The sequence below is a fragment of the Artemia franciscana genome, chromosome 18 (genome assembly GCF_032884065.1).
Source record: "Artemia franciscana chromosome 18, ASM3288406v1, whole genome shotgun sequence".
In the NCBI taxonomy this organism is placed as follows: Eukaryota; Metazoa; Arthropoda; class Branchiopoda; order Anostraca; family Artemiidae; genus Artemia; species Artemia franciscana.
In genome coordinates this window covers 17,030,415-17,054,937 of record NC_088880.1, presented here as the reverse complement: position 1 = coordinate 17,054,937, position 24,523 = coordinate 17,030,415, and the positions used below count along the sequence as shown (strand labels likewise).

Below are 24,523 nucleotides of genomic sequence, written 5' to 3'. Positions count from 1 at the left end.
AAGATTGTCTAAATATAATATAACAAGGCTTTTGGGGTTGAAACAAACCACCGGAACCTCGGGTTAAGGGCTGCAAGTTATGCTGTGGGAGCATTTAAGGTTTTCTTGGAAGGGATGGTTATATAAACTTTAAAGGATGCTCATTTGGACGAAAATTGGAAGTTCTAGTTCCCTTTTAAGAGTCAAAGTGATGGAGGGCAGCTAGCCCCCTCCCCTCCCTCCTCCCAACTACCCCTCTTCACCAAACGAATCTGAATAGTCCAAAGAACATATAACGATGCCTCAAGGGCTGACACGACCCCCAGTGCCCTGGGGATAGGGTTGTAAGTCATGCCCTAGGGGCATATAAGGTTTTTATGGAATGGGTGATCGTATAAACTTAAGATGGGGCTCATTTGGTTTGAAATTGGAAGTTATAATGCCCTTTTTAAGAGTCAAAAGTGATTTGACAGCAACCAGCTCCCCCACGCTCATCATTTCCCCAAAGACATCCAATCAAAATTTGGAGATAACAATTTTGTTCATTGTAGTAGAAGGGTCCGAAAATTATGTCTTTGAGGAAGACAACCCCGCCCCAGCAGTTTTCAGGGCAAGGGTTGTAAGTTATGTCCCAGGGGCATATAATGTTTTATAGAATGGGTGGTCGTACACAATTCGGAGAGGACTCATTGGATTAGTAACCAGAATTTCTAGTGCCCTTTATAAGAGTCAAAGTGATGAGAAGGAAGCTAACCCCCCCCTCCCTCAACACGTCGTGTTTTCGCGAAATACATCGGATAAAAAATTTTGAGAGCCATTTTATTCAAAATAGTCCAAAGATCATATAACAAGATTTATGAGGTTGATACAAACACCAGAGCCTGGGGGCGAGCGTTTTAAGTTATGTCGCGGGGCATTTAAGGTTTTTATGGAAGAAATGGTTATATAACTTTAGAAGAGGGTCATTTGGTAGAAAACTGGAAGTTCTAGTTCCTTTTTAAGTGTCAAAAGTGTGGAGGGCATTTAGCCCCCCCCCCCCCGACAACCCCTCTTTCCACCAAACGCATCTGATTCAAATTATGAGATAGCGATTTTGTTCAAAATAGTCCAAAGAACATATAATAATGCCTCTAGGATTGACACAACCCCCCAGTGCCCTGGGGATAGGATTGTAAGATATTCCAGGAGTGTATATAAGGTTTTTACGGAATGGGCAGTCGTATAAACTTCAGGTGGGGCTTACTTGATTTGAATTGGAAGTTATAGTGCCCTTTTTAAGAGTCAAAGTGACTTGAGAGCAACCAGCTTCCACCTCCCCTTCACGCTCGTCATTTCTCTTAATACCTCCAATTAAAACTTGGAGATAATGATTTCGTTCGTCGTAGTTGAAGGGTCCAAAAATTATGTCTGTGAGGAAGACACCCCTCCCCTACAGCTTTCAGGGCAAGGATTGTAAGTTATGCCCCGGTGGCCTATAAGGTTCTTATAAAAAGGGTGGTTGTATATGCTTTGAAGGGGATTCATTGGATTGGTAATCAGAAGTCTAGTGTCCTTTTTAAGGGTCAGAGTGATCAGAGCGCAGCTACCCCCCCCCCCCCACCGACACTCACACAAACACGTCGTGTTTTCCCGAGATGCATCCAACAGATATTTTGAGACAGTCCTTTTATTCAAAACAGTCCAAATATCATACAACAAGGCTTTTGAGGTTGACACAAACCACCAGACCATGAGGGCGAGGGTTATAAGTTATGCCTCTGGGGCATTTAAGATTCTTATGGAAGGGATGATTGTATAAACTTTAGAGGCGGCTCATTGAATTGAAATTGGAAGTTCTAGTTCCCTTTTAAGAGTTAATAGCGATGAAGGTCAACTTGCCCCACCCCCAACTACCCCTCTTTTCACCAAACGCATCTGATTGAAATTGTGCGACGGCAATCTTGCTTGAGATAGTCGAAAAAACATACAACCCCCCAGAGTCCAGGAGCAAGGGCCTTAAGTTATACCCTGTTTGGGCATATAGGGTTTTCATGGAATGGGTGGTCGTATTAAATTCAGATGGGAATCACTTGATTTAAATTGGAAGTTATAATGCCTTTTTTAACTGTCAAAGTGATTTGAGAGAATCCCCCATCCCCATGCCCATCATTTTCCATAGCAAACATCCAAACAAAGTTTTGAGAAATCAATTTTTTTCAGCATTGTTGAAAGGTTCAATAATTATGCGTTCGGAGATGTCAACCCTCTCCACGAGGCCTTAGGGCAAGGCCTGCAAGTTATGCAATTTGTTCATTGTTTACGAATAGTATTTTTTATTGAGAAAAGGTATGCATGATTGACTTCTACTTTCCTAAAATACAAAGGGCATTAAGATGAGTCTTTCAGGGAATGTTGAGGAGAGTGTTGAACTAAAGCATAACATGTTATCTGTATACGGGTTGTCAAAAGGGTGTAACTCAGAAACGACTGAGCATATTAATTTGGAATTTTCAGGAAATGATAAGGGAGATGATCAATTGACCAAAAAGGCAATATTTGCACGATACTACTGCGACAAGTACTGCTGCTTCTACTGGTATCACAAGTACTATTACTATAACTACTATCACTAAAACTACGACTTCTGTAGCGAGTACTACTAGGGCTTAGGATATTAGAAAAATCTAAGGAAACGTTGAGGTGAAAGTTGAACTAAATCAAAACTATGGACATACCATGTGTATACATATTGCTAATACGGGCGTATCAGCAATATTTTTGGAACAGCTTATGTTCAACGGATAGTCAGCTGACCGGAAGGCAAAATGTACCTGTTACTACTGCTACTGATACTGCTACTACTGCTGTTACTACTAATAATTATACACAACTAGATGTTGGGGTGGGGCTTCGCGCCACCCCAACACCTAGTTGGTGGGGGCGCTTCGCGCCCCCCAAGCCCCCCCGCGCGAGTAAGTCGTTACGCGCCATATTAGTTACGCGCCATTGTAGTTGTGTCCATGTGTCCCACCTGTGATATATATATATATATATATATATATATATATATATATATATATATATATATATATATATATATATATATATATATATATATATATATTTAACTACGTAAAACTTGCGAATATACAATATTCTTGGCTGTCCCATTGTCTGTACATATAGATAGATTGTCAGGTTTACCGACTCTTGAACATGCAACATATAATTGTCCATGGGAAAAACAATCTGTATTCAGATCTATACCTCATTATTCTAATGATTGCACTTTGAGCTTTGTTGATGGTGATTGCTAATCGAACATTCCCTGTGTCCCAGTCGTCATTTATATATCCCCCTGTGCCCCCCGGCGTCCCCGTTGTTGTTGTTTCCCTGTGTCCCGGTCGTCATTTGTGTCCCGGTGTCCCAGTCTGTAATTTCTCTTTGAGTGTCGCGGTCGTCATTTATATTCCCTGTGTCTCTGTCGTCATTTTTGTCCCGGTCGTCATTTGTGTTCCGGTGTCCCGGTCTGTAATTTCTCTTTGAGTGTCCTGGTCGTCATTTATATTCCATGTGTCCCGGTCGTCATTTGTGTCCCGGTGCTTTGTTGATGGTGATTGCTAATCGAACATTCCTTGTGTCCCGGTCGCTTTCTCTTTGAGTGTCCCGGTCGTCAAACATATAATTGTCCATGGGAAAAGCAATCTGTATTCAGATCTATACCTCATTATTCTAATGATTGCCCTTGAGCTTTGTTGATGATGATTGCTAATCGAACATTCCCTGTGTCCCCCTCGTCATTTATATATCCCCCTGTGCCCCCCGGCGTCCCCGTTGTTGTTGTTTCCCTGTGTCCCGGTCGTCATTTGTGTCCCGGTGTCCCAGTCTGTAATTTCTCTTTGAGTGTCGCGGTCGTCATTTATATTCCCTGTGTCCCGGTCGTCATTTTTGTCCCGGTCTGTAATTTCTCTTTGAGTGTCCTGGTCGTCATTTATATTCCCTGTGTCCCGGTGCTTTGTTGATGGTGATTGCTAATCGAACATTCCTTGTGTCCCGGTCGCTTTCTCTTTGAGTGTCCCGGTCGTCATTTATATTCCCTATGTCCCGGTCCTCATTTGTGTCCCAATGTCCCGGTCTGTAATTTCGTCAGTCGAAAACATGACGTCAGTCGACACACAAACATGACGTCACTCGACAGACACACACACACAGACAACTTATTTTTATATATATAGATTACTGCTACTACTGTTCCTACTAGTACTATAATATTAGTACAATTAAGGCTACATGTATGAAGGTGACAATTTGACAGAATATTGAAGGGAATTTGAACTAAATCAAAATAAACTATGCGCTTTCAGATTGTCAAGAGGGCGCACCTCAATAGTTGATTTAGGTGTTAAGTTGAAACTTTCGAAGAATACTTAAATGGGAAGATCAATTGACAAAAAGGTAATATATCCATGTTACTACTAACACTAATACCACTGCTATTTTTCCTTATGCTACTATTGCTACTTAACAACTAGAACTACGGCTTCAATCGCACCAGATTGTAAGGCTTAGAGTATTAAGGCGAAAAGGTCGTCAAAAGCACACATCAACAATATTTTTGGAACGGCTTAACATGTCAAGGTGAAACTTCTGGGGCATCATGAGAGCGATGTTCAACTGACTAAAAGGCAACATGCGCATGCTACTACCGCTATTAATACTGCTGCTGCTACTGCTACTACTACTACTACTAATACAACACTGACACATCAATTACTTTCACTACCACCGAAACTACTGTGACAATAGTACTATTAAGCCTAATTCTATGAAGGTAAAATTTGAGAGAATATTGATGGCAAATTCAAACTAACAAAATACCTATGTGCATTTAGATTGTCAAAATAGCGTATCTTAAGAATTGATACTTCTGTTACTGCAACATTCACTAATTCTACTACTACTATTACTAGTGCCCCAACTACTACTTCCATCGCAACTACTTGTAAGCTTAAGAGCATCAAGATGAAAATTGCAAGAAGTATATGAATATACAGTTTATCGAAAGAGCAAATCGACAATAACATAGCAATGACTGATTGTATTAAGTTGAGTAGTTATACTGCTGCTGTGACTACTATTACAACTATACTTAAGGATACGAAGGTGAAATTTTCAGAGAATATTCCTGACAATTTTTGTTGCATTGATGACAACCTACCATCCGTATGAAGGTTGTCAAAAGGGCATATCAGCAATTTCTTAGGAACAGTTTCGTGTCTGAAAATTAAAACTTACAACGCTTGTCGTGGAGAGTGTTGAACTAACTAAAAGACAATATTTGCATCATAATACTAGCTAAGACTACTACTATTAAATCTACTTCTACTGCTACTACTATAACTACTAGCGCTACTACTACTACTACTACTACTAATAAATCAAAGGGTATTAAGGCAAAAATTGTGGGCAATATTGCAAGTGTATTGAAATAAATCGAAACACACTATGCACACATAGGTCAAGAGGACGTATAATAATAATAATAATTTTTTTAACCCACATCATAACAAGTTATGGCACTTGTGGAGTAACAAAAAAAATGAAATACACTACAAGTAAAATACACTTCAAATAGAAAAAAACATTACGCTACAATGAGATTAACCGAACAGACGGACCAAAGGATGATGAGGCGATAAACGATAAAACGCTGATTCCGACAACCTTCCATGCATGAGGGCCAACTTTGCACTTATATCAGGGACATCAAATTTACGAATTATCTTCCCATTGCTATACCAAGGGGGGAGATAAAGTAAAAATTAACAATATCTGAAATAAAAAATCCGAATCTGATTAACATCTTTTTTCTTTAGAAGGGGATAAAGACCAGAAAGATAAAGGACAGAATGATCACAAAATGTAGCATATAGTCTACCGAGTGCACGTCTATTATACTTCCCTCGATTAGCAACTATCTTAGAATAGCCCATTTGAATTTTCTTTTGAACATCACAAACAGTGCACTGCCGTAGGCAAGAAATTGAATTCGTAACAGTAATACCCAACCACCGAAAGGCGGAAACAAAGGGTATTGAAAAACCGCGACAAGCTAAGGGAGCATTAGAGGAAGTCGGACCATTAAAAACTAGAAATTCACATTTCTCAATATTAAGAGAAAGACCAATATTAGAAAATAGACGTGAAACTTTTGAGACCATAAACGAAAGACCTTGCTTAGTTTTACACAAAAGTAAAAGGTCATCTGCATAAGCAAGATAAGAAACATCTGAGAGTCCAATAAAATAATTTGATCTAATTTCATCTAAAATACCAGAAATGCACATTTTCAATATACTAGGTGATAAAACCCCTCCCTGCTTGACACCTCGACATAAACGGACAAACGGAGATCCAGATTTATTAATTCGAAGGAAAGAATTCTCATACCAAAAACGAAGAAGAAAAATGACTGAAAGATTTACACCATTATTAAAAAGGGAAAAAAAAGCTTGACTGTGAACTACATTGTCAAAAGCTTTAGAAAGGTCCAAAGTACACATATAAAGTGGCGACCCCTCAGCCATGCTATTCTTAAGGGTGGAAGAAAGAACACGGTGTGCATGTTGACAACCAATACCAGCTTGAAACCCGAATTGATTCGATCCAAAATTTATATTTTCATTTAAATGAGGAATTAAAATATATTCAAGGATTTTACTCAAGTTACACGTAGTGGTTATAGGGCGATAAGATGAACATTGAGAAGGGAGTTTTCCCCGCTTTAGAATTGAGGTGACATTTCCACAAAGAAAGCTATCCGGAACCAGAGAAGATGTTAAACACATTTGTAACAACAACTACAAATGAAATAAAAGAATTTCATTGTAATTGAGGCTATAATTGTCCAACTTTGCTGACACAATTTGAACAAGTTGATGAGCTTTAGAAACTTTAGAGGCCAATTGTGAATAGGCCACAGCCGGCAACACTGGAACTTCAGTTGGAAGTTTAATAACATAAGTTGGCATAGAGATGCCAGCTTCATCACACTTCTTCAAAAGATCGAGCATGTCCTTAATATTACTGGTTGCAGACTTTGCACCACTGCGGCGAGGGGGAATTTCATCAGGCGCAAGTTTCGACCATAAATCAGCCTTAGCTTCAACTATTTCTGGCGAAGCAAAAAAATCCACTCCATATTCAATAATTTCCTTCTCAGAAATCGAATTCTGTCAATTACTTTGGAAAAAATTTAACACAGGCGAATATATAAGTTCAAAGTCATTCAGATCCTCCGATTGTTTGCTAATACTTGGCAACTTTTCAAGGCACCTGTTTTCAACCACCACAGAATTTAAACCGTTCAATTTATAAATATAGGTCACTGATATATGACATTACAAATTCCAAGCCAATTGTTGCGAAATAACAAGGTTACTGAATTAATTATGAAACATAGATCAGGATTAAAAGTCTCTATAATTCCAAGCCAATTGTTGCGAAATAACAAGGTCACTGAATTAATTATGAAGCTTAGGTCAGGATTAAAAGACTCTATGATCCCAAACCAAATATTGTGAAATGTTAAATTAATTCACTTGACAAGAAACTCACTGATTTAGCAGTGTTCATAAAATATCCAATTTTAGCTGTATTGAAATAAATCAAAACAGTATGCCCAAATAAGTTGTCAAGAGTATGTATCAGCAATGCTGACCGGTTGATGGCATTAAGTTAAAAATTTCATCGTGTGCTGAAGGGGATGTTGAGAAAAAAATTGCTATGTGCATACTGCTACTAATGTTGCTACTGCTATTACACAAGCTAAAGGTATTAAGGAGAAACTTTAAAGGAATATTTAGGTGAACAATGAACTAAATCAAAACGAACTATGATCATGTAGATTGTCAATATGGGGACTAAGCAATATCACAATAACGGCTTACATTATTAAGTTAGATCTTTCAGGGTAAGTTGCGACGGATTTTGAAGTAGCCAGAAGACACTGTGTGTATATATTTTTGATACTACTTCTACGGTTGCAGTAACTTATGACACTAAGGGCATAAGTTACTGCACTTAGTGTCATAAGTTAGAAAAGACGCGCAGTGGCCGATGCAAGACGTCATTTTAGAAAACGTTTCAACTTAAGGTTGAAACGTTTACGGGAAGTTTCAATTAAACAAAAAAAAACTATACGTATTCTAGTATTAAAAGAGCAGCGCTGCTCTATCATAGCTAGTAATATCATTTATATTTTAAAGGAGCTAATTTGATTTGAAATTCAAAGTTCTAGTACCCTTTTTAAGAGTCAAAAGTGATTGGAGGGCAATCAGTCCTCCTCTTTAGCTCATAATTTTCTATATACTTCCAATCAAAATTTGATATGGCCATTTTGTTCAGTATATCTGAACGGTCTTGTAACTATATTTCTAGGGCTATTGCGTAGCCCTAGAGATAGCCACAAGAGAACATCTTTTATAAGATGTTCTTTGCTTCTGTTGTGTATTTCAAAAGGGTGATAAGCAGTACATAAAGAAATTTGTTGGGTAAGTCTTTCTTTAGCCTTCATATCTGCCATCTCATTACCATATAGTCCAATATAAGAGGGTATCCACATAATTTTATTGTGAATTTCCTTTCTTGAAGGGTTTTGATCATTTTGGAGATTTTTGCCATTCCCTTTGTAGGTAAGGCTTGGTAATTAGCAATATATATAGAAGGGGAGAGAGTGAGTTAGAACATATGAGGAAGGAGTCAGGTGTTTAAACGTTTTGTATTTCTGTTATGACTATTTCAATTGCTTTGAGTTCAACTTGGAAAATCGAAGACTTAACTAGAAGTCTTTCTTCTATTGAAAGGTTTCTGTTTTCAAACCAGAAACCCAGTCCTGTTTTGTCACCATCTGTTTGTTTGTTTTTTTTAAGAAGAAGAATAAAAAGCTTGCCATTGGCTGCTTAATTGTATTGGGAAAAATAATTTTGCTTTGCCTCTGTTAAATTATTGTCTTTTATTTTTCATCTACAGGCCTATATATTTGAAAGGAGTATTGCAAAATATAGTTTGTAAAAGATAGGAGAATATATTTATTCATAGCAATAAGCCTAAGAGTAAGTATAGAGTATGCAAGGGGAGCCTTAGTCATTAGGGCAGGCAGGTAGTGTGTGCTCTCTTGATTTGTGATTATTGTATTGTGAAGCTCAAGAGAGAAATAGACCTAGGAGGAAAAAAATGAGGGACGCCCATGAAGATCCTAATTTTAGAACTAAATTTGAAAAACTAGACAAGAAAAACATTGTACTGGCATGGATACAGTGCAAAAACTAAATCAAAGGAAGAATCATTCCAGGTGCTAAATTATTAGCAGTCAGATTTCTTAAAAAAGAATTAGCTAACCATGGAACAATTATAGAGGGATCTGGTCCTGGTGGCTCCATGATTATCCAAATCATAGCCCTAACGACCCTAGATATGATCACACGCAAAAAAGGGATCCTATTTATTGAAAAAGAAATTGCAGACTTCTCTGAAGTAGCAGCCGAACTGCCAGAAAATTCAGAAATTGAAAAGCTACAAAAAATAGGTAATGATGCATCTAAAACATTATTTGCAATTCTTGTGACTTACGAAAATCCACAAAACTTACCAGCAACAATCAATATTTGGGGATAAACAAGAAAGTCAAACAATACATTCCACAGCCAGTGCAATGCTACAAATACCAGATATTTGAACAAATACCAGATAGGGGAGAGTGGACACGTTGGCTAGTGGGGCAGGTTAAACACTTGGGCATTGGTCTGCCATCCATTGCCAAAAAATTCTGGAACTGCTACTGAATGTGAGAAATTGCATCATAAACATGCCATGAAAAAATGGTGGCTACAGCCTCTTTATGAAAAAAGTGGCAGACATATTTTTATTTTTTGGTAAGTTTTTGGGAAAAATTTTGGTCAACGTGTTTTTGTTTTGAGAGAAAACGAGAACAGTAATTGCATAAAAAATTTCATGGTAGGAAAGCAACTAATTGGCTCCATTTTAGGCTTAGGTCTGCATTTTCAACTTTAATAGTTTTTTTTAAGTAGTCATGTTTTTGTTTAGCTTTCCGCATGGGGTAGGTTGGTCATTTTTTTACATGGTAGGTTGGTCGTTTTTTTACATGGCAGGTTGGCCACTTTGAAGACGTACTGTCCAACCAGCCCCACAGTGTGAGAGAAAATGTTATTTATATATTTTTTTCGAATTTTCTTCATTTTTGTATTAATTTGTTGTCTTGGTAGGTGAGATTAAACAGAAATAAAGACCTACAACAGAAAAACCAAAAATTGGACCATTCCTCCTGATGTTATGAAACAAGGTGTCCAAAAAATAATGGAAGGAAGAAAGTTTGCTACCATAGCATGCAAGATGCATATCCCCCAATCAACTCTTAAGCGCTACACTCAGAAGTTCTCAGAAGAAGGTAGAACAAATGCAAATGATGTTAGTGAAGTACCACTGGAGAAATTTATCCCATGATATGCAACGCACCAAATTTTTATGGCTGAAGAGGAGAAACGCCTTGAAAATTACCTTATTAGAGCATCCCAGCTTCATCATGGACTTTTGACAATGGAGGTCAGAATATTGGCATTTGATTTTGCTAAGAAACTGGGAAAGGATTTTAATGATTGGGAAGAAGCAGCTGGTAAGGATTGGCTCTTGGCCTTCTTATGCTGCAATCCAACACTTTCTCTCCAGTCTCCAGAAGCAACTAGAATTGCAAGAGCTACTGCATTTAACAGACCTGTAGTCAACGCTTTTTTTTAGACATACAAGTCACTGCTGCACAAATACAGTTTTTTGGCTTGTGATATATGGAATTTAGATGAAACTGGCCCCACTACTGGTCAGAATGCAAGAAAAATAGTGCCCGATAAAGGAAAGAAGCAAGTCGGAAGAATTACTTCAGGAGAAAGTGGGGTGCTAGTCACAATGTGCAAAGTTGTGTCTGCTCAAGGAATTGTCATCCCATCATTCATGGTTTTTCTGAGGGTAAAGTTTCTTCCTCACATGATGAGATCTCCACCTGGGAGTGTGGGCGTTGCTCATCCCTCAAGATGGATGACTGGAGAGAACTTTGCAGTTTTTCTTGAACATTTCATCCACCACAGCAAGCCTAGCATTGAAAGACTGGCGCTTCTTCTAATGGACAATCAGACTAGCTGAGTACCATTGAGTTGCTTGAACTGATGAAGAAGTCCCACATCATAGCATTAACCTTCCTGCCACACAAAAGCCATAAGCTGCAGCCTCTAGATTGGAGTTGTTACAGCCTATTCAAGGCATACTATAATGCTGCCTGTAACATGTGGATGACAAACAATCCAGGAAAATCCATTTCTATTGAAGATGTAGTAGAATTAGTTGGAACTGCCTTTCCTCTTGCATTGACTTCAACAAATATCACATCTGGATTCAGGGGCACAGGAATTTGGCCCTGTGATCAACATGTGTTCCAGGATGATGAATTTCTAGCCATGGAGGTTACCAACAGACCTGATCCATCTGGTATTCCACAACAAACAGAATTAGACATGTTTCCTGCAGAAAATACTGGAATTCAATCACATTCAGAACCAAGTTCAAGTGATTTTCAAGACCTTGGGGCATTGGTGTCTGCTGCACTTAGCCCAGAAGTAGTAAGGCACCACCAAAAAAGGGTGATACAATGAAGCGGAAAAGGAGAGGTTCCAGGTTCTTACTGACACACTAGTCAAAAACGCTTTAATTAAAGAACTATCAGCTAAAAAAAACGCAAAGATGGAAAGCATGTCCAAAGTGATAAGAACAAAGCCAGTAAATCCAGCAAGAACACCACAAAGGAAATGCTGCATAGGGCACTTTTTGTCAAAGCAGAGAACTCCAGCTCTGATAGTGAAAATGAGATGGTCTTTGTTGATGATTCTGATCTTGACATTGATATGGAGGACTGTACAGCTGATAAAGATGAAATCAGTGTTGATGACTTTATTCTTGTGGAATTTTTAGGGAAGAGAGTGAGAAAGTACTTTGCTGGGGAAGTCAAGGAAGACACCAGTGAAGGATATGTTGTCACCTTCCTTTGGAGGAAATCTCCCTCATGCAATTTTGTTTTTCTGGAAGTAGTTGATGAGTCACTAGTTCCCAAAAGTGACATTGTTATGAAGCTTCTAGTTCCCAGGGTTAGGGGGGACTGAGCATACTGCAAAAGCACTGGTCTTTGATATAAGTTTGAGCAAATATTTGGTTGAATAAACAAAACATGAGTTAAATTTCGTATATGAAGTAAAATATAATTGGAACAATAATAGTACTACAACTGTATCTAGTGTTAGAAGTAAAATAGAGATTACTAACAGTGTGACCAACCTGTCCCATGTGCCTGACCAACCTACCCCACCCATGGGGCACATAGGTCACTTGTGACCTCATCTGTTGAAAATGTTGCAGAAGATAAAATAATGGTAAACAATTTTTTTTTATCCTGGACGTTGAACAATGAATGCTCTATCTCTTGGCACCAGAATCATTTTTCTAGCTCACAAACTTTGGCCATACAGTCTGCCAAAGCAAAAAAGTGACCAACCTACCCCACTCTCCCCTTTGCACAACAAAAATCAAACAGATTTTGGTACAAATCACAAACTTTCCTCTACTTCTAGCTTCCTCAAGTTTTATTATACCTATGCCTGAAACATCACCACCCTAAAGAGACTTGAAGAATCAATAAAAAAAACAAGAAAAAGTAATAAACAAGCTAACTAAAGCTATAACTATGCTTTTGGACCTGATCCCAAAAACCAAGCTTTGCAACAGAACAAAGTGAAACAAATCAAGACATTCATAGGAAAAATCTCACAAAAGATCATAGAGATTTAGAAACAGAATCTGAGCTGTCAAATGATGAATCAGAAGATGAATACACCCCTAAAACCAATGAAGAAAAAAATCCAACAAGAAAAATATATAAGCAAAAATCAAAAATATAAAAATAACTCAACTAAACACAAACTGCTTGACCAGCAGCAAAAAACAGAGCTAAAAAATATTCTATTAAGAGAAAAACCAGACATTGTGTGCCTACAGGAATCCTTCTTGAAAGGAAAAAATTTGTTCAATGGTTATCAATGCTACAGATGATAAGGGACTAACTTGTCAGTGAGGAAATCCCTATCACCTTTGGTGGACAAAATGAAATTGACATAATAAAACTAAACAACATTAATGGGAATACGCTCTATTGTAAACTACTACAATAACAAAAGTAGCAACCTTGATAAAAACTAACTATGGAGCACTCTCAAAAATATTCAAAACCCCAAAATAATTACCAGTGACTTCAACCTTCACCATCAGACATGGAACACACATGCAAAAAATCACCAAAAGGCTAAATGCCTCTTAGAAATAATAAATGATCTAAACCTCCCCCTAGCTACCCCCTGCGATCCTGAAACTTGCTTATGCAAACAAACTGGAAAAATCACATCAATAGATCTAACCAAAATCTCAAGGACCTACTATTTCAAACAACTATACACTCATCCCATGATTTTGATAGTGATCACTACACAATCTACATAGAAACAAATACCAACTACACAAATAACAGATTTTTTATCCTGAAAAATGGTCATTCAATGAAAGAAGGATGAACAACAACAGTGTACGAGAACTACAAAATCACCAGGAATCTCCTCAGAAAAGAAACGCGGAAACTCACTGTAAACTACAAAGAACATCTGGCCAATAATGTCAAGGAAAACCCTAAGTTATTCTGGAAACATATCTCCCTATGTAAATGAGGCAGACACTCAGTACCGGACTTGGAGAATAACAGCTCAGTCTCTTCCTGTGCCTCCAAAAAAGCTTACCTTCTGAATAAGCAGTTTGCCTCAGTGTTTTCTAAGGATGACCTCCAATCAGCCCTCCAGCCAGCAGAACAGGCTCATACTCCCTTCCCAATGTTACACTCACCAATCACAGTCAAAGAAGTAACCAAACAGCTTAAAGAGCTTGATGTGAACAAATTGACTGGACATGATGATCTGAGCCCATGACTGCTGAAGGAACTAAGCCCTGCTATTTCAGCACCCCTGGTAAAATTATTTAACTTGTCGCTAGCACAAGGGAAGCTTCCAAGGGATTGGAAGAAGGCGATAGTCATCCCAATTCACAAGAAGGGTAGCAAAACATCAGCAGCAAACTATAGACCTATCAGCCTTACCTGTGTGGCATGCAAGGTAATGGACAGAATAGTGAACAAACGCATCATTAACCATCTTGAGGCTAACTCACTCATCAGCAGTAGCCAGCATGGTTTTGGTTCTAAGAGACCATTGGATACAAACCTTCTTGAGTCTTGTTACTGACCTACTAGAAAAGGAGTACCAGTGGATATAATCCTGCTGGATCTAGCCAAAGCTTTCGACAAGGTTTGTCACCACTACCTCATTCATAGGCTATGCACCCTGTATCTTAGTCCAAATGTGATCAGTTGGATCGAGGATTTTCTGAGGGACAGAATGCAGCAAGTGAAAGTGACCAATGGAACAAACAGTCACGCACTCTCTGATGAAGTCAAAGTCACCAGCGGGGTCCCACAGGGCAGTATCCTGGGCCCTACCCTGTTCAATATATATATATATATAAATGAGCTAGCCCTTATCACCAGTAACAAAACCACTCTCTATGCAGATGATTCAAAACTCATTGGTCCTGCAAATACCACTTCTGCCCGCCAATCCCTCCAAACTGATCTCAACCACATGTGCTACTGGTTCAAAAGATGGTTGCTGGAATTCAACACTGAAAAATGCAAGGTCATACATTTTGGACACAGCAATAATACCTTGACCCAAATCCCTGGAAGTCACCACATACTGGAGCATGTTCAAGAGACCTTGGAGTTATTGTAGACTCCCAGTTAAAATTCACCTCCCACTCACAGATGATCTCAGCCAATGCTAGCAGAGCCCTAGGTATCATTAACCACAGCATTACCAGCAGAAGTAGACATGTAATCACCAAGCTCTACAAAGGACTGGTAAGACCGTGTTTGGAGGTGGGGACCATCCTGGCCACCCCTTGATTCAAAAAGGATAAGGTAGTGCTTGAGCAAATCCAATGAAGGGCCACTAAGCTGATTGTCGGTATGGAAAACAAGCCCTACAGTGAACAGTTGAAGGAACTTAACCTCCCCTCTTTAGTCTACAGGCGGAAACATGGGGATATGATCCAGGCACATAAAATCCTATCTACCAACCAAGAAAATGAGCTCCTGGAGATTGACCCCTCCCACATAACATGGGTATACCCAAAACAAATCTGCAAACTTCATGCAAGGACTGGACCAAGATGCAGCTTCTTCTCAAATCAACAGATGTATTCAAACGCCGTCTGGATGCTGAGTGGAGTGACAAACCATGGAGATTTGACTGGGATGCACCAGAATCTTCCACCAGAATCTAATCAACCACCTATGCAACTGTCATCACAAGGAGTGATTCAACAGGATCAAAAGTCCTTATTTCACTCCAAGCTGTGATTTAAGGTAATTTTAAGGTGAAAGTGACAAAATGAACTAGAACAAACTAACTTAAGACCAGACTGACCTTCTCACAACAAATGATACCATAGAGAAAATCACAGAAATTATTTTATGAAACTGCAAAAAAAAACCTACAAATAGTGGATAATAAACCACACAAATGGCTCAACTATGCTCCTGGATGGACTGCCAGATATGAAGCAGCCAGGAAAATTCTAGTTAAGCAACTTCTTGCTATCTTGGAAATGGGAAAATGAAAATGAGGAAAATGAAACTTTCAGGGATGGGTCTACAGGCTAAAGTATGTCCCAGGAAAGTATTTTGAAGTACCTACCTCTACTCCCTCTCTATCTTTAGGGTTCTGACCTTTGATGGCCTTTAAAATATGTGTGTTATAAAAGTGAAACCTTGCAAAATAGACCTTCTGCTTGAATAAAGGACAACAAAAATTTTTTTCAGCTTCACAACTTTGTTCAAAACCAATTTATAAGGTTTTAAAGATATGCAAATACATTTCCTGAATTTGGAAAAAAAAACATTGATATGGCTCAGAACTCTAGTGTAAGACAACCGGTACTGGGACACTTTGATCACTCTGCCTATTCTGGGACAGAATCTTTGATTGGATTACAACATATCCAACACTGGGACAAAAGACTTTAATCTTGGACACCCAATCCATACATTTTTCTGGGTTGCTTCCAAAAAACCTGTTGTCTTTTGTCCCAGTATTGGACATGTTGCAATGCAACCAAAGATTCTGTCCCAGAATAGGCAGAGTGATTGAAGTGTCCCAGTACTGGTTGTCTTACCCTACTCAAATAACAGGAATTGCATTTTTCAGAACTAAAGGCAGAGGAAAAGCAACTGGTAACTGAAAATTAAGGTAATATGTTGTTTTGTCAAAATTTCCATAGGTAGCCTATAGGCCTAGACTTGTCATGTAGGCGAATTTCAGGGCCCTCTAGAAGGAGAAAGAGTGGAGGTTGGTACTTTTCAATACCTTCCCAGGATATACTCTAGCCTGTAGACCCATCCCCAAAAGTTTCATTTTACTAACCTAACCCCTTTCTGAGACAGCAAGAAGTCACTATACTAGAATTTCACCCCAAATTCAACCATAACACTTCTCTTAAAAGATCTATGGAGTAACTTCAACATAATAATCAAGAGGGAGAAACCTTCACAACATCCAAAAACACTTCATGTAAATCAGCCGGATTATCATAACCCTGACAAGTTATCAGAAATTCCAGCTGACCACTTTGAAAATAACCTCATTCTCAACCAGAACAAACAGCTGGCCCACACAAAGATAGGAGCCACTCAATGAATACCAGTACAATATCAAATATAATTAAAACTGATGACATTAGTTAACAACTAAAGTCACTAAAAAGGGGTGCTAGGCCAACTGGAATTGATAAAATAGATAACTTCCAAAAAATGTGATACTTAAGCTCACCAAACTATTTGAAAAATCACTAAATAAAAACACTATACCAGATAATTGGACAAAAGCAATAATAATCCCAATCTTAAAACCTGAGAAAAATCTTGAATGACCATCTTCATGCAGACCAATTTCCCTTTTATCATCCCTGTGTTTGTTTACTTGTCCGATTACTAATCTGATTAATCCAAGCGTTTTTTGAGACGCATATGACGTCAGAGGTTAGTCGGATTATCTCCTCAAACGCTCAGGATTACTTGTTTGTGGGCTGGCACTTTATAACCTCCAAATAAAAAGATTATTTGAGGATTGTGATGTCAGTCTCGTATATTTTTAAAATGGGACGACCATGTGCATGTGACTCCCCTGAGATGGGTTTTGTAGATAAGCTAAGTTTATAGTGGAGTAAATATGATTAATATTTCTAAGGAAGCCTATCAAGTCCCTTGGGAAGAGGGTGGGATTCAAGTTCTATTTGCAATTCAACTGTCTATTGAGTTTGAAAGTTCAGTTCAGAAATTTGAGATGGAATGTACTGACAAGACTTATAAAATTATATCCAGAGAGCATACTAATACAGTTATATTGGAGATTACTTCAGATTTAGGAGTTTGTAAGTAGCATAATTTTGTCTGTGCTTATAAAATATTAAGGTTTTCTAGAGAGCTAGGCCTAGCTTTCAAAGGCTAGTAGGCTAGGCTCTGATGTACAGAACAAAGGTTTTTTATCAGTTAGAAAGGTGTGTTATTAGGAATAGAGCTTGGGAATGCACATTTCCTATTACCATTGTTTCTTATTTTACCCTAAATTTTCAATTTAAACAATCTAAATTTTAGATTTATTTTTTCCCTCTACTCATTACTTTTCCTAATCTCTCTCTAAGATAACAAAAAGTAGCTTTTCTAATAGTTTACGCTATTTGCTCAGACAGCTAAGAAATAGCCTAGACATAGACCTACATTTAAAATTAATTTCATCATGAATCCTAATATAGACCTATCATTTGTTTGATAGGTAAATGATTTACCTATCATTATCAGTCTTCCAACAACAACAAATCCATGTGGCTGTATAAATTTGAACCCTGGATATATATGTATTAAACTGTGAGATAAAACTGTTTTTCTTTGTTTTTTGCATTTTCCCAGGTCTTGTGATACCCTAGGTTTTGATTTAAGGGACCTACCTCAGTGCTGTGATTGATATATTTAGACTTTTGGGCAATTTATTTTATTTTCAATTCTCCAGGGAATTGCACATCTTCCCGTTCTTCCTTTTTTGCCTTTACAGTGTTGCCGGTCCAAATTTGTGAAGTATCTGTTTATTTTTTTATAAAGCCATAGACTACGTAAGCTGAATCGTTTATTTTCTGCATTTGGGGAAACCTGTGCAGAAGAGAGCGATAACAAACACGAAGAGCCGTATTGGTACCGGCGGGATATTCATCCTTAAACTGCTGAGGATAGGCGATTTGAGTATCCGCGCTTCCCACAGGTCCCCCAAGTTCTGAAAACCCCGTGATAAATTGATATCTGTTGGCTGAAAAGCTTTTTTTTTCCCCGCATTTTTTCCAGCGATTTTTTTTTCTCATATCATGCCGCCACCTAGCGAAATTAAGGCCACATCAAGTAGAAGACCAAAAAGGACTCATATAAGTCCGAAAAAAGGATCCGACAATTGTCTTGCCTGCAATATTGCATTAGAAAATGATTCGTATGCCATTCTTTGTGATGGGTGTGACAAGTGGATATGTGCCGAGTGTCTAGACATGCCTGAACCTGAATATCTGCTTGTCACTAAAATCTCCAGACGTGTAGATATTTGTATCAAGTGCCCAGCATGTAAATATGGATCAACATCTGTTAATACTCAAAATGCTAGTGTTGAGAATATCGTAAAAGCTACAATAGATAGCATGAAAAATGAGATTATTGATAAAATCCCATCTCAAGCGGCCTTTCAAGAAATTGTCCAAGCATCTTTAAAAGACTTGGAAACATCATTAAAAGCTGAAATCTCACAAACTGTCAGTGAGATAAAATCACAAGTGTCAGCACTGGAAACCCGGGTGTCCGAAAAATGCTCACTCTCTGAAATGCGTTCCGAAGTCCAGACGGTTGTTCTTCAAGAGACAACAAGCATCAAAGCCAATCTCACCCAGCATCTTGATAGTGAGATCCAGCGCCACTTTTCTGAAGAAAGGGACAGACAACGTAGAGCCCTTAACATTGTTGCGTTCGGGATCCCTCCGCAACCCAATGACCAACTATTCATCAAATCTTATATTGATCAAAAGTATAAGCTCAGAGACGTTCACATCAATAATGTGAGAAGACTTCCGATCCCTACTAATTCTCTGCCATCTGCACGCCCTCCTCCTGTCCTTTTTACTGTCCCAAGCCTGGACATCAAAAGGTCAATCATCAACCGCTCCCGCGAGCTCCGCGAGGATATACAATTTCGTGGTGACGCATCCAAGACAGAGAGAAACAGGAGGAAGGCTTTAGTTGAGGAGTTGAAAAGAAGAATAAGCTCAGGTGAGCCCAACCTCATGATCTTCAAGGGCCAAATCGTTCCAAAAAACGAGGCTGCTCATCGCAGCTGGGAAGCGCCACCCCGGTCCCCTCCAAAGCAATCCACGATGGAAACCTAGTTATATCATCGCATCCTCATGTAAATAGTTTTGTTTCCCCAGTGCTTCGTTTTGATAAATCGTCAGTTGATATTTCTTGTGAAGCTTCATCCAATCCTTCTCCAAATATTTCCCATGTTGATTTAAGAGCTATTTCTGCTAATGTTAATTCAAATGTTATATCTAATAATTCGCTCGTGTCATGTCAGAATTCGGCAGATTCAAGTTTTTCAAGTACTATTGTAACTGCGGAGGCTTCCCAGGAAGAAGAAGAAGACTTGAGCTTTGTTTCTGTTGAGGAAGAAAGTGACTCTGGTGAAAATAACAACAGACAAACCATACTGGACAGAAGCCAACCAGAACCAGCAACCGTAAGTTCTGACTTTAGTGTATGTGTTACTAATGTTGACCAGTTGCCCAACAAAATTGATGAACTAAAAACCCTAATTGACTCAAAAAAGTTCGATGTGATCTTACTGACTGAAGTCTGCCCTAAAAACAGTAGTAACAAATTTCACGATTCCCATGTGAAAATCCCAGGTTACCAAGTTCTCTCAAATCTGTCGTCCCAGGGTTGCAAAAGAGGAACACTAGCCCTCGCTAAAGCAGGATACAATACAAAGATAATTGATGTTCCTCTCCTTTGCCCCTTTGTTGAGGCAGTTTGCTTTGATCTATGCGTGCCAGGGAGCCATGAGTCAGAGACAGTCAGAATCGAATGCATCTACAGAAGTCCCTCAGCCCCATCCCAAGTTGTAACCGAACAAGCAATAGCAGAAATAATATGCACACTAAATTCGAACCTCAAAGGACATCTGCTTATTGCCGGCGATTTCAACCTTCCATCTATAAATTGGATAAACGGTTTTGGATGTGGTGCCACTCCAACCGAACAAGACAAGCAACAGCCTTTCCTAAATTGCCTCAGTGAATTGTCCCTACACCAGATAGTTGACCAACCAACTAGATACAGATTGCTTCAGCGCCCAACAACACTTGACCTGGTTATCTTGAATGACAAAAGCTTAGTTCAAAGTATTGATTACTCACCACCCCTTGGTAAAAGCGATCACCTAACTATAGAGCTCATGCTGAAAGTGAAGGTACTTAAGAACAAGCTAGTCAAAAAAGTGTTTATCGACTACATTGCTATTCGAAATGAATTATCCACTACAGACTGGCCGAATGTACTAAGTGGCACAGTTGACGAACAATGGACCAAATTCAAGGGTGTTTTGCTGAAAGCTCAGGATGCCCACACAAAGACCAGTTTCAAACCAAAACCTAGATCCCTCCCCTACATGACAAAAGACATCAAAAGAGAAATAAATAGGAAAAAGAGGTCATGGAAAAAGTTCAGGCAGTCAGGAGACCTGCAGCAACACACAAAATTCACCAAGGCACGAAACAAGCTGAGAAACCTCACCAGAAAACTCTACGAAAATCTGGAGTCCAATCTTGCCAAAGAAAGTAAGACAAATCCTAAAAAATTCTGGAATTATGTCTCTAGCAAGAACCACTCCCGTCGAACTATCTCCAGACTGGTGAAACCCTGTGGCACTACCGTAACCAACATAACTGATGTAGCAAACGAACTAAATAGGCACTTTGCTTCAGTTTTCACTTGTGAACCGGAAGGCCCCCTGCCAAACTGCCCGGGCTATGAAGCCCCCACAACGATGGAGCAAGTCAGCATCGACCCCTCCAACATCCTCAAACGGCTTCAAAATCTTGACACAAATAAATCGGCTGGACCAGATCACTTACACCCAAGACTGCTGAAGGAACTGGCAACCATCATCGCAGGACCACTGTCTGACCTATTCCAAAAGTCTATTAATGCCAAATCTGTCCCATCTGATTGGAAAACTGCTTTTGTGACCCCAATATTCAAAAAAGGCAGCAGACTTAAAGCAGAAAACTACAGACCTATAAGTCTCACATCAGTAGTCGCAAAAATCCTTGAAAGAGTGGTCAATGATGCAATACTGGAACATCTGAAAGTCAACAATATCCTATCCCCTAATCAGCATGGGTTTCAACCAGGAAAGTCAGTTGAAACAAACTTACTGGAAACATATGACATCATTACAGATTTGCTTGACAAAGGATTGCCAGTGGACCTAGTTTTACTAGACTTTGCTAAGGCCTTTGATAAAGTCCCACACAAAAGGCTAAGAGAAAAGCTTACTGCTGCCCAGTTACACCCCAACCTGGTTGATTGGCTTATGGACTTCCTGTCAGGACGAACCCAGAGTGTCAGGCTATTTGGTGTTGGAGGTGAAAAGGTCTTTTCCGAGCCCTGTGATGTCATCAGTGGAGTACCGCAGGGAACTGTCCTTGGTCCTACACTGTTCAACATCTACATCAACGATATATTCAGCGAGGTGGAAAACAACTTGTCTCTCTATGCTGACAACTCAAAGCTATTTGGAGCAGTGAATGTAAAATCCCTGCAAACAGATGTCCAGAAAATCCAGCTGTGGGCAGACAAATGGCTCTTATCGTTCAATATAAGCAAGTGCAGCACGCTACACTTTGGATCCTCAAACCCATGTGCCCAATACCATATGCATGAACATGCCTCCAACTCCGATTCACCCATCAAGACCAGCACAGAGGAACGCGACCTTGGGGTCATCGTTGACAGCCTTCTCAAGTTCCATGCCAACACCATCAAGAGCGTGTCCAAGGCCAACACAAACTTAGGTCTGATCAAAAGAACAGTTACCAGCAGATCCCCACTAGTTTTCCTGAAACTTTACAAGGCACTAGTCAGACCCGTTTTGGATTTTGGCATGTGCGCTGCCTTCCCAACATACAAAGGAGATGTCAGGCTAATTGAGGGAGTCCAGAGGAGAGCAACCAAGGCCATCACAAACCTTGGAGACAAACCTTATCAAGATCGTTTACGGGCTCTCAACCTCCCTACCCTCGTGTACAGGCGCAACCGTAGTGACATGATGATGACCCGCAAATTGCTGAATTCATCATATGCCAAGATCCTGCCCATCCACCCAGGCCCCCCACAGTGCACCAGAGGACACTCAAAGAAGCTGTTCAAGCAGTCAGTCAGAACCAGGGCCAGAAAAAGTTTCTTCACCAACAGAGTCGTCAACCCCTGGAATGAACTGTGTGAAGCAACAGTCTCAGCCCCCACCCCCGAAGCATTCAAGAAGGCACTGGATAAAGAGTGGGCCACGAAAGACTGGAAGTATGAGTGGGACATTCCGTCCTGCTCATACCTGCTATGAGACATCACTGATTCAACTCAGGAGCATTCAACAGATCTACAGATCTTAATTTGCTCTGAAGTGCAAATTAAGGTAATTAAGGTAATTTGTATCAGAGAACTTAAACTGCTCCCCCCTAATCTATATATATATATATATATATATATATATATATATATATATATTATATATATATCATGAAAAGAGAAATCACCAATGCAACAGCACAAACACACATAAAAAAAAAAGACAGAAGGAGAAAAGGAAGACTGTTTTCCTAAATTAGTGATTAATATATTCTAACTTAAAAAATAGTAACACTAAATCATTATTTTATAATGCGAAGATTAAACAAGCAATTGCTAATCTACAGAATGAATTTGTAATTGTGCCAGTGGATAAAGCATAATCATATATAGAATCATAAAGCAAAATCATAGATATATATATATATACTCCTCCAGGCACATAAACTCCTATCTACCAACCAAGAAAATGAGCTCCTGGAGATTGACCCCTCCCACATAACATGGGGACACCCAAAACAAATCTGCAAACTTCATGCAAGGACTGAACCAAGATGCAGCTTCTTCTCAAATCAACAGATGTATTCAAACGCCATCTGGATGCTGAGTGGAGTGACAAACCATGGAGATTTGACTGGGATGCACCAGAATCTAATCAATCACGTATGCAACTGTCATCACAAGGAGTGATTCAACAGGATCAAAAGTCCTTATTTCACTCCAAGCTGTGATTTAAGGTAATTTTAAGGTAAAAATGACAAAATTAACTAGAACAAACTAACTTAAGACCAGACTGACCTTCTCACAACGAATGATACCATAGAGAAAATCACAGACATTATTTTATGAAACTGCAAAAAAAAACCTACAAATAGTGGATAATAAACCACACAAATGGCTCAACTCTGCTCCTGGATGGACTGCCAGATATGAAGCAGCCAGTAAAATTCTAGTTAAGCAACTTCTTGCTATCTTGGAAATGGGAAAATGAAAATGAGGAAAATGAAACTTTCAGGGATGGGTCTACAGGCTAAAGTATGTCCCAGGAAAGTATTTTGAAGTACCTACCTCTACTCCCTCTCTATCTATAGGGTTCTGACCTTTGATGGCCTTTAAAATATGTGTGTTATAAAAGTGAAACCTTGCAAAATAGACCTTCTGCTTGAATAAATGACAACAAAATTTTTTTTCAGCTTCACAACTTTGTTCAATCCCAATTTATAAGGTTTTAAAGATATGCAAATACATTTCCTGAATTTGGAAAAAAAAAAAACATTGATATGGCTCAGAACTCTAGTGTAAGACAACCAGTACTGGGACACTTTGATCACTCAGCCTATTATGGGACAGAATCTTTGATTGGATTACAACATGTCCAATACTGGGACAAAAGACTTTAATCTTGGACACCCAATCCATACATTTTTCTGGGTTGCTTCCAAAAAACCTGTTGTCTTTTGTCCCAGTATTGGACATGTTGCAATGCAACCAAAGATTCTGTCCCAGAATAGACAGAGTGATTGAAGTGTCCCAGTAGCCTACTGGTCATCTTACCCTACTCAAATAACAGGAATTGCATTTTTCTGAACTAAAGGCAGAGGAAAAGCAACTGGTAACTGAAAATTAAGGTAACATGTTATTTTGTCA

General features: G+C 39.0%; 1 protein-coding gene across 4 annotated transcripts in view; it reads right to left on the bottom strand.

The window, feature by feature from the left end:
* LOC136038682 (ribosome biogenesis protein BMS1 homolog) overlaps nucleotides 1–24,523 on the bottom strand; it is a 54,192-nt gene that overhangs the window by 28,949 nt on the left and 720 nt on the right. The window contains exon 1 of one of the 4 annotated variants that reach the window (XM_065721963.1): nucleotides 17,036–17,135. The exons of 1 other annotated variant lie outside the window; for it this stretch is intronic. In XM_065721963.1, the coding sequence (XP_065578035.1) occupies nucleotides 17,036–17,131 (96 nt within the window). In that variant the 5' untranslated portion in view covers nucleotides 17,132–17,135. Of the gene's footprint in view, nucleotides 1–17,035; nucleotides 17,136–24,523 lie in introns of those variants that run through there. 2 more of the 4 variants (XM_065721964.1, XM_065721967.1) reach the window with 2 other exon arrangements.